Source organism: Benincasa hispida, chromosome 1 (assembly GCF_009727055.1).
Source record: "Benincasa hispida cultivar B227 chromosome 1, ASM972705v1, whole genome shotgun sequence".
In the NCBI taxonomy this organism is placed as follows: domain Eukaryota; kingdom Viridiplantae; phylum Streptophyta; class Magnoliopsida; order Cucurbitales; family Cucurbitaceae; genus Benincasa; species Benincasa hispida.
This window is the reverse complement of record NC_052349.1, coordinates 78,373,966-78,387,648: the sequence shown is the minus strand read 5'-3', so window position 1 is coordinate 78,387,648 and position 13,683 is coordinate 78,373,966. Positions and strand designations below refer to the sequence as shown.

At 31.2% G+C, this 13,683-nt stretch overlaps 1 protein-coding gene across 1 annotated transcript; it reads left to right on the top strand.

The window, feature by feature from the left end:
* The first annotated feature begins 299 nt into the window (after nt 1-299).
* Nucleotides 300-2,279, top strand: LOC120071497 (gibberellin 2-beta-dioxygenase 1-like). Its single transcript, XM_039023817.1, has 3 exons — nt 300-937; nt 1,054-1,402; nt 1,773-2,279. Exons 1-3 carry the CDS (start codon nt 501-503, stop codon nt 2,022-2,024), a joined length of 1,038 nt encoding a protein of 345 aa, XP_038879745.1. The 5' UTR covers nt 300-500; the 3' UTR covers nt 2,025-2,279.
* Nucleotides 2,280-13,683: the final 11,404 nt, after the last annotated feature.

Genomic DNA, 13,683 nt, shown 5'->3' with positions numbered 1-13,683 from the left:
TCTATTTTTAGTGGCAGAAAATCTGAGTTATCTCTCCTTGCCGCTAAAAAGATCATGACCACTCTTCCTTTCTTCTCTCTTTCCAAACTTTGTTTATATCATCCCAATACAATGTAAAACCCCAGCTTCCAATGTGGAAAACAATACCTTTTTCTTTTTTTTTTCTTTTTTTTTTTTTTTAAATTTAAAATTTTATTTATTTAATTTTGAAGCTATTTATTTATTATTTTTTAAAACCCCATTTCCCAATTTACCCCCCCCTCTCTCTCTTTCTCTCTTATAAATACCCTCCCCTTCTCCCTCCTTCTATCCACATTGCATGAGAGGGGGGCAAAGAAAAAAAAAAAGAACTTTAAGCTCTAAAAGCTCTCTTTTTTCCCAAAAATCTCTTACACCCTTTTGTTCTTCCTCTGTTTCTTTAAAGAAGTAAAGGGAAAAAAAGGGGGAAACTTTCATTCTCCTTCTTCTTCTTCTCTCAAGACTTTCCATTCCCAAATCCAATGGTGGTTTTGTCCAACCCATCAATCCAACAGTTGTCTTCTAATTCCTTCATGAGAAATTCCATTTCATCCATGGCTGCTGCTGCTTCTTCCTCTGCAGCATTTTTCACTGAGGTTCCATTAATAGACCTTTCTGCACCAGATGCTAAACAACTCATTGTCAAAGCCTGTGAAGAGCTTGGATTCTTCAAGGTCGTTAACCATGGCGTCCCCATGGAATTCATCTCTACTCTCGAATCAGAATCCACCAATTTCTTCTCCCTTCCCCTCTCTGAAAAACAAAAAGCTGCCCCTCCTTCCCCTTTTGGCTATGGCAACAAGCAAATTGGTCGCAATGGCGACGTCGGTTGGGTTGAATACCTTCTCTTAAACACTCACCTAGAATCCAACTCCGATGGGTTCCTCTCCATTTTTGGCCAAGACCCACAAAAACTCCGGTAACACAAAAACACCCAAAATCTCCATGCTCTGTTTTTTCTTCACTCTGTTTCTTGTTTTTTTTTTCCTCTGTTTTTTTGCTTCTGATTTTCTGCTCTCTGTTTCTGTGTTGTAGCTCTGCTGTGAACAATTACATATCGGCTGTGAGGAATATGGCGTGTGAAATCCTGGAGTTAATGGCGGAAGGTTTGAAGATTCAGCAGAGGAATGTGTTCAGTAAACTTGTAATGGATGAAGAGAGCGACTCTGTTTTCAGGGTGAACCATTATCCGCCATGTCCAGAACCTCAAGCTTTGAAAGGGAGGAACATGATTGGATTTGGAGAACATACAGACCCACAGATCATATCGGTTTTGAGATCCAATAACACTTCTGGACTTCAAATTTCTCTTGCTGATGGAAATTGGATTTCTGTTCCTCCTGATCAGAACTCTTTTTTCATCAATGTTGGTGACTCTTTACAGGTACAAATAAAACACATGACAGTTTCCATTCCAACCAAAAAAAAAAAAAAAAATTGTGTATTTTTCTCTCTCTTGGTTTGTCAATCTTTGTACTATTTTTTTTTCTTTAATCTCTATAGACAAGACATAATCTTTAATAATCATGATTATGTCTGTCAGCTGGCTTTCTGTTTAGCTAAATCTCCCTAAGCCATTCATGTTGGTCCTTTTTTGTTTTTTTGATAATAAAAAAGAATAAAAATTTGAGGTTTCTTTCTTCCCATTTAGATTTTTCAAATACTCAAGTTCAAAAGTTGGGCTTTCTTTTGGTTGATATATGTATATATATAATAAAGTTAATAAAATGAAAAAATTTGTTTATTTGATGAAGGTGATGACCAATGGAAGATTCAAAAGTGTGAAGCATAGGGTTTTGACAAACAGCTTGAAGTCAAGAATTTCAATGATATACTTTGGTGGGCCACCTTTAAGTGAAAAGATAGCTCCTTTGCCTTCACTTATGAAAGGAGAAGAAAGAAGTTTGTACAAAGAGTTTACTTGGTTTGAGTACAAAAGATCAGCTTACAACTCCAGGTTGGCAGATAACAGGCTTGTGCACTTTGAAAGAATTGCAGCCTCATAATCCCCCACCCATTTCTTAATATTTTTCATATATAGTTTCCTTCATTATTAGCTACCCATAATTAGGTTTTAGGGCTAATCGATTCACCAACATTTGATCTCTTGTTTGGAGACATATGTTTTAATCGGTTTGCATTTGAATAGTTGGTTTTGTTCACTTTTCTCCTTTCTTCTTTTACCATAGTTTCTCTTCCTTGTAATTACATCTATCTTTTCTCCACAATACAAAGTCTACCATTATTTTTTTTTCCTTGTATAACTATTATAATTGCAAGAGGGATTTCATTATTTACAAGGGTTTAAGTTTTAAATTGAAATGATTTTTTTTTCTTTCACTTTTTTATATTATGCGTTGTCAAAATAGTACAACTTATTGGTGTTGGTATATTTTAATAAGCGTTTGAGCCCTAGAAAAGAAGGGGTATTGTCTCGAGATGTTTGAGTGAGTAAAAAAAATATAATATAGCTAATGTTTGTTGTGAAATTTTGTCTAAATTATAGTACAAAGTTTAATATTTAATAAGTATGTAACTTTTTGGTCTTTCATATCTTACTTTCACATTCTCATCTTTAGATCGGTCCAACATTATTTCTCATAAAACCATAGTTTTAAAATAAGTCAAAATACTATTTTCGTATCGGTACTTCCAGACTTGTTCAACAATATGTTTATAATATTCAAATCTAGTCATTATACTTTTTTTAAAAAAATACATTTTTTAAATATCAATTAGCACTTTGCCTCTAGTAAATATTTTAAGTTAATCTCGTTGTATCTTTTTCTTTGAAACTAATCATAAGGATTAATTTTAAGATTCGTTTATATTATATAGACTAAGTTTAGACAATTTAACCAAAATGAATTTGGCTCAAATGCTATCGGTAATCGACATTATCCTTCTATCTAAACGTTGAAAGTTTGATCTCGCATCTCTGCAACTATAGTACTAAAAAAATTAAGACATTTTCAAGTGTAGAGAATAAAATAGAACAATTTTTTTAGTCAGATACATAGACTAAAATGATATTTTAAACCTTCCAGATATACATATTCTTTCTTCGAGTTCGAGCATAGATCAATGGATGACATATCTAACTTATTACATTTTTTAAAGTCAAAAGTACTTATATACTATGTAGTACAATTGTATCAACTCTATGTGTTCACACTAAAATTTTTAATTACAATAAATTATTTAATATTATCTGACCTTATATCATTCTTGAAAGATTTTGATGTGGAAATCCATTAATATGATTCTAACCATAGAAAGTTGTTTAAGTATCAAGATTTTGGCAGTTGAATTTGGGTCAAAAAGCATGACTAACTTTTTCTTTTTCCACTCAAAGGGTTTTTTTTTTGTGTGAATATTTTAGGGGTTAATAGGATGAGTTTGTTATGAGGTCTCCCCAAAAAGCTAGTTGGGTCAACAAAACAAAATGGGAGTGCATTTTTTTAAATACTTTGAGATAACTATGAAAACATGGGGCTGCCATCACGTGACCAAATGCCTTAACCTCAAACAAAACACTTAAAACAATACTAATATCCTTTTTTCAATCTACAATATCTATATATCTTAATCCAAAATGTTGTACTAATAGATGTGTTATGCATACAATTTTACATTAACTAGTGTTGGATTCATTTTTTATTACTTCTAAAGTTTAACCATGTTTTTTTAGTATTAGTTCTTTCTTAATTTTGTACTAGTTTATAGGATGTTCTTTTTATTTTAAATAGGTTTTGTTTCTCGTAGTTTTATTCTTCTATTTTTCTCATTCTTTCTCTTTTATTTTTTTCATTCCGTCCGGATTTTTCTTTTTAAGTTTTAAAAAAGAATATAAAAAATTAGATACATGGACTATTTCATTATATTCATGTTAACAATCTCTCTTATTTTTTTTGTTAACAATCTCTCATATTTTTTTGTCGGTCCTTTTGCTACTAAATTCTTCAAAGTTATATATTGCATATCTATATTTTACTAAAAAAATCTCCATCTAAATTAATGATATGTATCAAAATATCTACAATCAACTACATTAAAATATAACATGTCGAACTGACTCTCTCAATTACACTAAAATCTAATTAGTCAAATCCAGATATTGGTTGTAGACTCAATTAAAAGAATATAAAGAAGGAAAGAAAGTGAAAATGATAGGAGATGAGGGTGGCATGATATCGATAAAAAGAAAAAGAAAAAGAAAAAGATAATAAATGATGAGAGGTAGAAGATTTAAATGTGATGAAATTTATGATTAGAAAGAAGAAAGAGAGGAGGAGGGGGGAAAGATAAGGAGAGAGAGGGAGCAGTGTAAGAAATGGTGAGGGCGCAAGCGGCAAAGCGCGTATGTTTCCGTGTGGTCTCACCCATTTCCTTTTCACATCAAATTCCCCCCAATCTTGGTCCCTAAAACGTGATTTTTTTTAAAAATAAAAAAAATAAAAAAAACTATTTTTATCCGAGTCAACTCAAATAGGGGATCACAATAAAGTAGAGAGGACGTTATAGCAATTATAAAAATTTACTTCTATCTCGACCATTGAGATTCCTTATCTCTATTCTACCTCTTTGTTGAATTTTAAAAATTAGGTGGGACTATGTCAAGAAATTTCTAGTTAGGAATTACAACGTATTTCATAACAATAAAGTAAATATATGTTTTATATTTGAGTTTTCATTATGTTCGGTCGAAAATCAATTGTGTATTAATAAATATACTAAAGTTGTAAATGAGTTTTTATGGGAATATCAAGGTTACATGTGTATTTTTGTCTCTAATGTTAGAGAGTTGTCATAATTTAAACTGATTTTTTTTTTTTTTTTTTAAAATTCTAACTACTAATTTCAACTAAATTTTGGTTCTATACATATTGAGTTGCAATCTCATAAAAAAAAGAGTTGATTTAAAGAATTTGAATTTGGTTAGAACAACACACTTATATGTGTGTGAATTGTGATGTAGAATATGAAACACTTATAAGTTTAGTTTTATTTTATTTTATTTTTAAGATATGAAACACTTATAATTAAGAGGTGGTTCGCATATTTTGTAATATGTAAGGGTTTTAAATGCAAAGTTTAATTTGAGTTTTATTTTGGTAATCATTTGATTTTTGATTTTTTGTTTTTTATTTTCTCATAATTTCATACTCATGATTTTCATGTTTTTTATCTAAATATTTGAATTCTTAGACAATTTTTTTTTTTAAAGAACAAGTTTTAAAAAACTACACTTTTTTAGTTTTTAAATTTTGTCTTTGTTTTTTAAAACACTCCTAAAATTTAGATAACAAAACACATAAACACTAGATGAAATTAGATGAAATTAGTGTGTATAGACTAGATTTTCAAAAACCAAATGGTTACTAAATGAGACTTTAGATTTTCTTCCATTTTCCTTCATTAGAATTCAATGTTATTTAGGAAAATTATTTTAAATGAAAAAATTGCTAAAAATATTTACAAATAATAGCAAAATATCACAGTCTATCTGTGATAGATCACGATAGACAACGATAGACTACTATCTATGTTTATCTGTGTCATGATAGACACAGATAATAATCTATCGTTGTCTATTACGGTCTATCACAGATAGATTGTGATATTTTGCTATTATTTATAAATATTTTGGTTTATTTTCTTATATTTAAATACAATCCTATTATTTAATTAATTTTAAATAATTAAGATCTAAATATAATTCTTATTTGTTAACATTATTTGTTATCTAAAGAGACGACAAATGGATAAAACTAATAAGTGTAGAATTTGTGAAGAATAAGCTCAATCTTTTTAAAACTAAAATTAAACAATCAAATATTTATAAAGGAGAACCTTGGAAATCATTTAAGCACACCTGTAATTTAAGACAAGTTTTATTATAATAGCGAATATTGTAACATGAAATTGAAAACAAGGGGAAATTATGCTCACTGAGAATTAATGTGTCTAGCTTTTTTTTTTTTTGCAAAATATTAGAAGTGTAGTTGTCTCACATAAAAAAGATTTAAGTGCAATTATCTTATATTTTAGATTGGATTGATCAAAATAATATGTTACGAAAGTAGCCTCTGTTATCTAGATTAATTTTATTATGAAATATAATATGTGCATATTCATGAATTTATGCGGATAATTATCGGTCCAAAGGAGGACAATTATTTAGCCAAATTGTGAGTATGCATGTGATAATGAGTATGTGAAAATTATAAGGATTACTTTTGTGACAAATAGTCGGTCCAAAGAAATGCTATTTTTTTTTTTACAGAGTTTATTGTCAGTACTTTGATTACTACATTGAGAGTACCATTTACACTTGGTATTTTTGCCTAAAAATTGAACATCAATGTTGTGCTAGGTATCTTGTTAAGGGGGTCCACCACATATGTGAAATTATTTTGTTTATATTTTAGTTGTGAGTATATGTTTCGTTGTTTATTGTTTCAGTTGGTCTTACTCAAACATCTGGAAATCTAGGTTTAATCCCTAAGTTGAATTGATAAAACTTCAAGATTTGAAAGGAAAGCATAGAGATACTTCTCGGGTGTATGGATTTGAACCTTGTATTAAGGACCTAAACCTACTTCTACTGAGGAACAACCAAATACAACTAATATAGAGAAGCGGGAACGGTCAAATCGCATGTGTTTGATGATCATTAAGCACTCCATTCCGGAGTCTTTTTGGGGCTCTATCATGGAAAGTGAAAATGCTAATAAGTTCCCTACTCAAATTGAGAAATATTTTGCTAAAAATGAGAAAGGGGAAACAAGCAGTATTTTGACTTCTTTAACTTCTATGAGGTATAAGGGCAATGGAAACATAAGAGAGTACATTATGGAAATGTCCAATCTCGTAGATAAATTAAAGACACTTGATATCGAGATAAATGAAAACTTACTCGTACATCTGGTACTTATCTCTCTTCCTGCACAATTCACTCAATTTATGATAAGCTATAATACTCAGAAGGATAAATGGAGTATTAAGAGCTTATCTCAAAATGTGTACAAGAAGAAGATAGGATTAAGAGAAAAAGGCAGAAAGTTCTCATTTGGCAACTGATTCTTGTGATAAGAAGAAAAGAAAATCTACGGGTGCTGTAGAAGGGACATCTCAGCAAAATAAGAGCAAGAATCAGACTACTGAAAATCCTTATTTTTTCTACAAAAAGAAAGGTCACTTCAAGAAAGATTGTTCCAAGTACGCCAAGTAACATGTAAAGAAGGGTAAATCTCTTACTTTGGGTTGTTCTGAAATTAATTTAGCATCTGTACCTACAGATACTTAGTGGGTAGATTCTGGTGTTACTATTCACATAAGTATATTGATGCAGGATAGCCTATGGAGTCAACCGCCAAGTGATGCTGAAAGATTCATCTATGTAGGCTATGGCAAAGTAGTTCCAGTTGAAGCTATTGGGAATTTTAGATTACTTTTAAAAACTAGTTGTTATTTGGATATGAATGAGACTTTTGTTTTACCATCATTTAGACGAAATTTAGTTTCTATTTCTAGTTTGGGCAAATTTGTTGTTTCTTGTTTTTTTGGAAATAATAAAGTTAGTTTGTTTCAAGATTCCAAGCTTATTGGTACCGGTTCCTTAATTGATAATCTATATATGCTTGATTCTTTTGCTTCGTTTAACAAGATCCTATTATCTAATTCATGTGGTATAAAGCGTAGATTAAATGAGAATTCTGCTATGTTATGATGCAAGCGTTTAGGTCCAATCTCTAGATAGAGAATTCAGAGACTTGTGTTAGATGGAATTCTTGATTCCCTTGATTTAAGTAACTTCGATATTTGTGTGGAATGTATTAAGAGAAAACAGACAAACATAAGAAAATTAGGTGCCAATAGATGCTTAGACGTCTTAGAACTAATACATATAGAAATTTGTGGTCTATTTCCTATAACTTCTTGGAATGGACAACAATATTTTATTATGTTTATAGATGACTATTCAAGATATAGGTACCTATATTTAATTCATGAGAAGTCTCAATCTTTGGATGTTTTCAAGTCTTTCAAAGCTGAAGTTGAACTTCAACTTGGAAAGAAAATTAAGGTTGTCAAATTTGATCGTGGTGGTGAATATTACGGTAGATATGATGAATCAGGTGAACAACGTCCAGGGCCCTTTGCCAAATACCTAAAGGAATATGGAATCGTTCTGCAATGCACTATGTCGGGCAAACCTAACATGAATGGTGTAGCGGAAAGGCGAAACAGAACACTCAAGGATATGGTAAGAAGTATGATTAGTCATTCTTCTCTACCACAATCCCTCTAGGGTGAGGTACTAAAGACTGCAACATATATCCTTAATAGGGTACCTAATAAAGCAGTAGCTAAAATCCCTTATGAGCTGTGGTCAGAAAGAAGCCTAGTATTAGGCATTTTCACATCTGGGGTTGTCCAACTGAGGTTAGGCCTTACAGGCCTAATGAAATAAAATTGGACTCAAGAACTATTAGCTGCTATTTTATTGGGTTTCTGAGTGCTCTCGGGGTTTCGAGTTTTATGATCACATTTCTAGATCATTTTTTGAGACGAAAAATGCTAGATTCCTCGAGGATGTTGAGTTTGAAGGTGAAAATAACATAAGGAAAGTTATCTTTGAAGAGAAATTAATTTCTTTTCTTTACGTGGTTATAAATTATGTTCAGGCTCCAATTCCTGATTTCACTATTGAACCAATTATAGAACAAGACAGCATTGAAGTCCCCGTTATTGAACCTGAAGTTCAAACTCAACAACCTTAAGAAGTGCCACTAAGTAGATCTATTAGAGAGAGAAGAAGTGCAATTCCAGATGATTATATTGTGTTTCTTCAAGAACATCAGGATGATGTGAGCATAATGGAAGATGATCCAATCAACTTCCAACAAGCTCTACAAAGTTTAAACTCTCAAAAGTGGATAAATGCTATGGAAAAGGAAATAAAATCCATGAAAGACAATGATGTTTGTGAACTTGTCGAATTGCCATCAGGAGTGAAATCCATAGGTTGTTAATGGATATTTAAAACCAAAAGGGATTCATATGGAAATATCCAAAGATATAAAGCTTGTCTTGTTGCAAAGAGTTTTACTCAAAAGGAAGACATTTATTACAAAGAAACTTTCTCTCCGGTTTTATTCAAAGACTCTTTTAGGATAATCATGGCACTGGAAGCTCACTTTGATTTAGAGCTACACCAGATAGATGTAAAAACTGTGTTTCTCAATGGGAACATTGATGAGATGATTTACATGGTGTAACAAAAAAACTTTATGTCTAGTAATTCAAAATCTATGGTGTGCAAATTGAAGAAATCCATATACTCAAGCAAGCCTATCGCTAATGGTATCATAAATTCCATGAAGTAATATCCTCCTTTGGTTTTGAGGTGAATATAGTGGAAGATTGTGTATATCACAAGTTTATTGAGAGTAAATCAATCTTTCTAGTGTTATATGTCGATGACATACTCATAGCAAGTAATGTTGTTGGTTTATTGCATGACACCAATAGATTTCTAAAAAAAGAATTTTGAGATGAAGGATCTTGGTGATACTTCTTTTGTATTAGGAATTAAAATACTGTGAGATCGTTCTCAAGGTATTTTGAGATTGTCACAAAAGAACTACATTGAAAAGATTTTGAGTAGATTTGGCATGAAAAATTGTGCACTAGGAGATACCCTAGTCACTAAAGGTGATAAATTTCATTTAGGTCAATGTCCCAAGACCACACTCGAGACTAAGGAGATGCAAAATGTTCCCTATGCATTGGTTATTGGAAGTCTAATGTACGCTCAAGTATGTACGCTTCCAGATATTGCGTTCATAGTTGGAATGTTAAGTAGATATTTGAGTAACCGAGGGATGGATCATTGGAAAACAACCAAACATGTTATGAGGTATTTACAGAGAACAAAAGATTATATGCTCAATTATCAAAGATCAAAAGTTTTGGAGATCATTGGGTATTCTGATTCTGATTATGCTAGATGCCAAGACACTTTGCGATCTGCTCCAGGCTATATCTTCATGTTACTTGGAGGAGTTGTATCTTGGAAAAGTGTTAAACAACACTTATGACTTCTTCTACCAGGACTGCGAAGTTTATAGTATGTTATGAGATATCCAATCATGGAATATGGTTGCGAAATTTTGTCACTGAGCTGCGGGTAGTGGTTGGCATAAAAAAACCACTAAAAATTATTTTGTGACAATAAGATGATAGTGATGTATTCCAACAACAACAGAAGCAATAGAAGTCAAAGTATGTAGACATGAAGTTTATGGTTGTTAAAGAAAGAGTTCAGAATAGTCAAATTTCGATAAAACACATAGGAACAAACCATATAGTAGCAAATCCATTGACTAAAGGTTTACCACCTAAAGTTTTTCATGAGTATGTTGCTCACATGGGTGTTAGTCACTTTTCTGATTCCATGGTTTAGTGGGAGGTTGTTTTTTAGGATGTTCTTTGACCTTATTTTGTTTATTTTCTTTATAGAATAAAGTTGATGGTTTATGTTTTATTATCTGAACTTGTTTATTAGACATGCAGTTTAACATCAAGTTTTTTAAAGAATGATCTCACTAAAGAATTTGGACTAATCGGAAATAAGCATGATCTAGATCACTTTACATGTAGTTTCCATGTTATCCATCCATACTTGATCTATGTCATTGAATGTATTAGAATTGGTGATCAAGGAAGGTTTAGTTAAAAGGGTAGTGATGAAAGTCGCCTTGATTCCATGCTAATACAGGAGATGGAGCAAATTGAACTAAAGGAGAATTTTATTATTGAAATAACCTGTTTTTGCGTGCTTAAAGTTTATGTGATTTAATTATATTTGATACACAGATATAGACCAAGTGGGAGATTGTTATACATATTTAAATAATAATATGTTTAATTAAAGTATGGGCTATGTATGTAGATTAATAATTTATCACATTGGATTATTAGATTGGGCCATATTATGTTATCTAATTAATTAAAGTCTAGATTCTTAATTGAGTATGAACTTAATGGATAGAAGCTCATTCTAGTTAATTAGGGTTTAATGGGAATCATAATTGAACTAGTATATAAAGAGAGCTTAGGGTTATGGTCCCCAATATACCAAAATAATAAGCACTCAGTTTTTCTTGAATCCCATCTAAAGAGAGAACCCTTGAAGGGCATTCGGTGTTTTGGTTGAGGGAGACTATAGTCATCTATTATCAATCTCAATAGAATCCAGTATGTTATTTATTCTTGACAATTTGGCATGAATGATCTTAGGGTTAATCTATTCAATAAATATTTAAAGTAATTATGCTAACATGGACTTGTCCTACATTGAAAAGATTTAGGAAAGTCATGGGTTTGTCCTACATCAAAAAGATTTAAGAAAGTCATGGACTCTAAGCCTATAAAAGGAGTCCATACTTTTGGTTTTTAATGTTCAAGCTAGAAACACTTTAAGCTCACTACAAGAAATAACCCTTTCAATAGCATTTGATTATGGCTTTTTATTAAATGAGCTATAAAAAAAGAGGGGAAAACGAAAAAACCAAAAGAAAAAAAAAGGCAAAAAGTTAAAATGCAAAAGTGCGCAAGAAAAGCTACAAAAATTGTGGACTTGTGGTAAACCCTAATCAACACTCCCATCTCTCATTCGACAATTCAGCAACCATAGTCGTGAACCCGTGCATTTCCATTCGTCGATCGCCGTCGCCGTGTAGAATTCTTCGGCCTGTGCACTTCATTTAGCCCATTTTGTTCACAAGTCTGCACAATTCTTCTTGACAATAAAATGGTGAGTTGTTTTTTGGCTTGTTGAAACATCTTTTTTTTTTTTTTTTTTTTTAGTATCAAATATGCCTCGAAAGCTTCGAAATCAAAGGAAGCGCCAGCCACATGTGACCTATTCTTGGCCGTTTTTCTTCCCATCTCAAGATTGGAATTGTATGTTCTTACTTCGATCATTTTTTCTCTCTTTTAATTATCTAGGTTATAGTGGATTCTCAGTTCTGCGTTGATTGGTTACTGAAATTTCTAAGAATGGAATTTCATTGAACTGTTCATTTATCCAAAACATTAAAAAATGATCTTCAACTACGACTTTTTGTTTTTCCTTTAATTTTTTATAGTCTCGTTGGAATATATGGTTTTGATGTTCTATTGAGAGATTACACTCCTGTTTTTTTTTTGTTATGCGTTTAAAGCTTATGGATGAACCTAATTATATATACTCTATACATCATTGTCTGAAAGCCTTGTATAGTTTTTAAGTGCTGATTGATCTTTGTTTGAGATTTCAGGTTGGATTGCTTAATGTTGGCAAATCTACTCTTTTCTATAACTCACTAGATTAGCATGGAGAACCAACTTGAGGTATATAGTTACAGGATTCGTAGGTTCTTCATAATTTTTAATGCCAAAAATCTCTGTCTTGTCATCACAAGTTCTACCTTCTCTTCCCGAACATAAATAAACAGGTTTCAACTTGACTTAGTTTCATAATGATTTGAAGAATGTGGTTTACTTTTTCAAACATGTGTGGAAATTATTGGACACCTAAGGAATTGTGGAGAATAAAGGATGGAAACGTGGTTTTGTGCATTTTTTTAAATTGTATACTCCAAATGTAACTTTTTTTTATCTATTAATAAATGAGTATAATTCTCTTTGAAAAAGAAAATGGACTGAAATTCTTTAATATTAGACATTTTTTAAAGTGAAATGTGAATGTGAAGTTGAATAATTCCTTTGTTTGTTTTGCACCATTGTCATTTAAAAAGACTTACATCATTTTTCAAGTGTATGTGGGTGAGTTTTGTGTTTATTAATGTGATTTTTGTGGACTTTGATTGAGTTTTTGCCTTCTTGCATTGACAAGATTATGACTTCAAAACGTCATAGATGTGATTGTAAATAAAGTCCTTTTTGTAATCTTTGTATTGGTTATCTATTTTTTTTTTGTTGATTTTCATTAATTTTAATTTGGAATCTTGACTTTTTTACTAGATGAAATAACATTTTCAAATTATAAGTTCACTTCAATTTAGTACACATTCATAGTTTTAAGGAGTAGGTTACATGCCTTAGGTATCTATTTGAATTGTTTTAGATATTTCTGAGAGTCAAAGTGACACTAAGACAGTTCTAAGAATTAAAGTGACACTTTTTAAGAGCTTTTTATGTTGTTTCAGAATCAAAATGACACTTAGTCACTTATTAAGAACATTTTAAGAGATTTTGAGAGTCAAAGAGTCAGTTAATCGCTCTTTAGAAGGTTTTTACATCAATATTAGTGATATTGGAGATTGTTCAATTTGAGTAACTCCAATATTACTAGTCTTGGAGATTTTTCCATCAATATTAGTGATATTGGAGATTGTTCAATTTGAGTAACTCCAATATTACTAGATCTTTGGAGATTTTCTACGTGGTATATGTTTGATTTCCATCTTAATAATCACTACAAGAATTTTGGGCTTTAATGCTGGTTGGAAAAAGTGAAATCGGATGTATATATCGTTTTTGTTTTGTTTTGTTTTTTTTTTATTTTTAAAAAAAGCGGATCTTTAATGTCAGTTTTAAACTGACATTGTAGGTATTACCTTTAATGTCGGTTTTAAAACTGACTATTAAAGA

What these genes read in the sequence shown, in the direction of transcription:
- LOC120071497 (XM_039023817.1), top strand. Translation starts at nt 501, where the DNA reads ATGGTGGTTTTGTCCAACCCATCAATCCAACAGTTGTCTTCTAATTCC. An exon ending in CAAGACCCACAAAAACTCCG is followed by an intron (nt 938 to 1,053) that starts GTAACACAAAAA and finishes TCTGTGTTGTAG; the next exon opens with CTCTGCTGTGAACAATTACA. An exon ending in ATGTTGGTGACTCTTTACAG is followed by an intron (nt 1,403 to 1,772) that starts GTACAAATAAAA and finishes TATTTGATGAAG; the next exon opens with GTGATGACCAATGGAAGATT.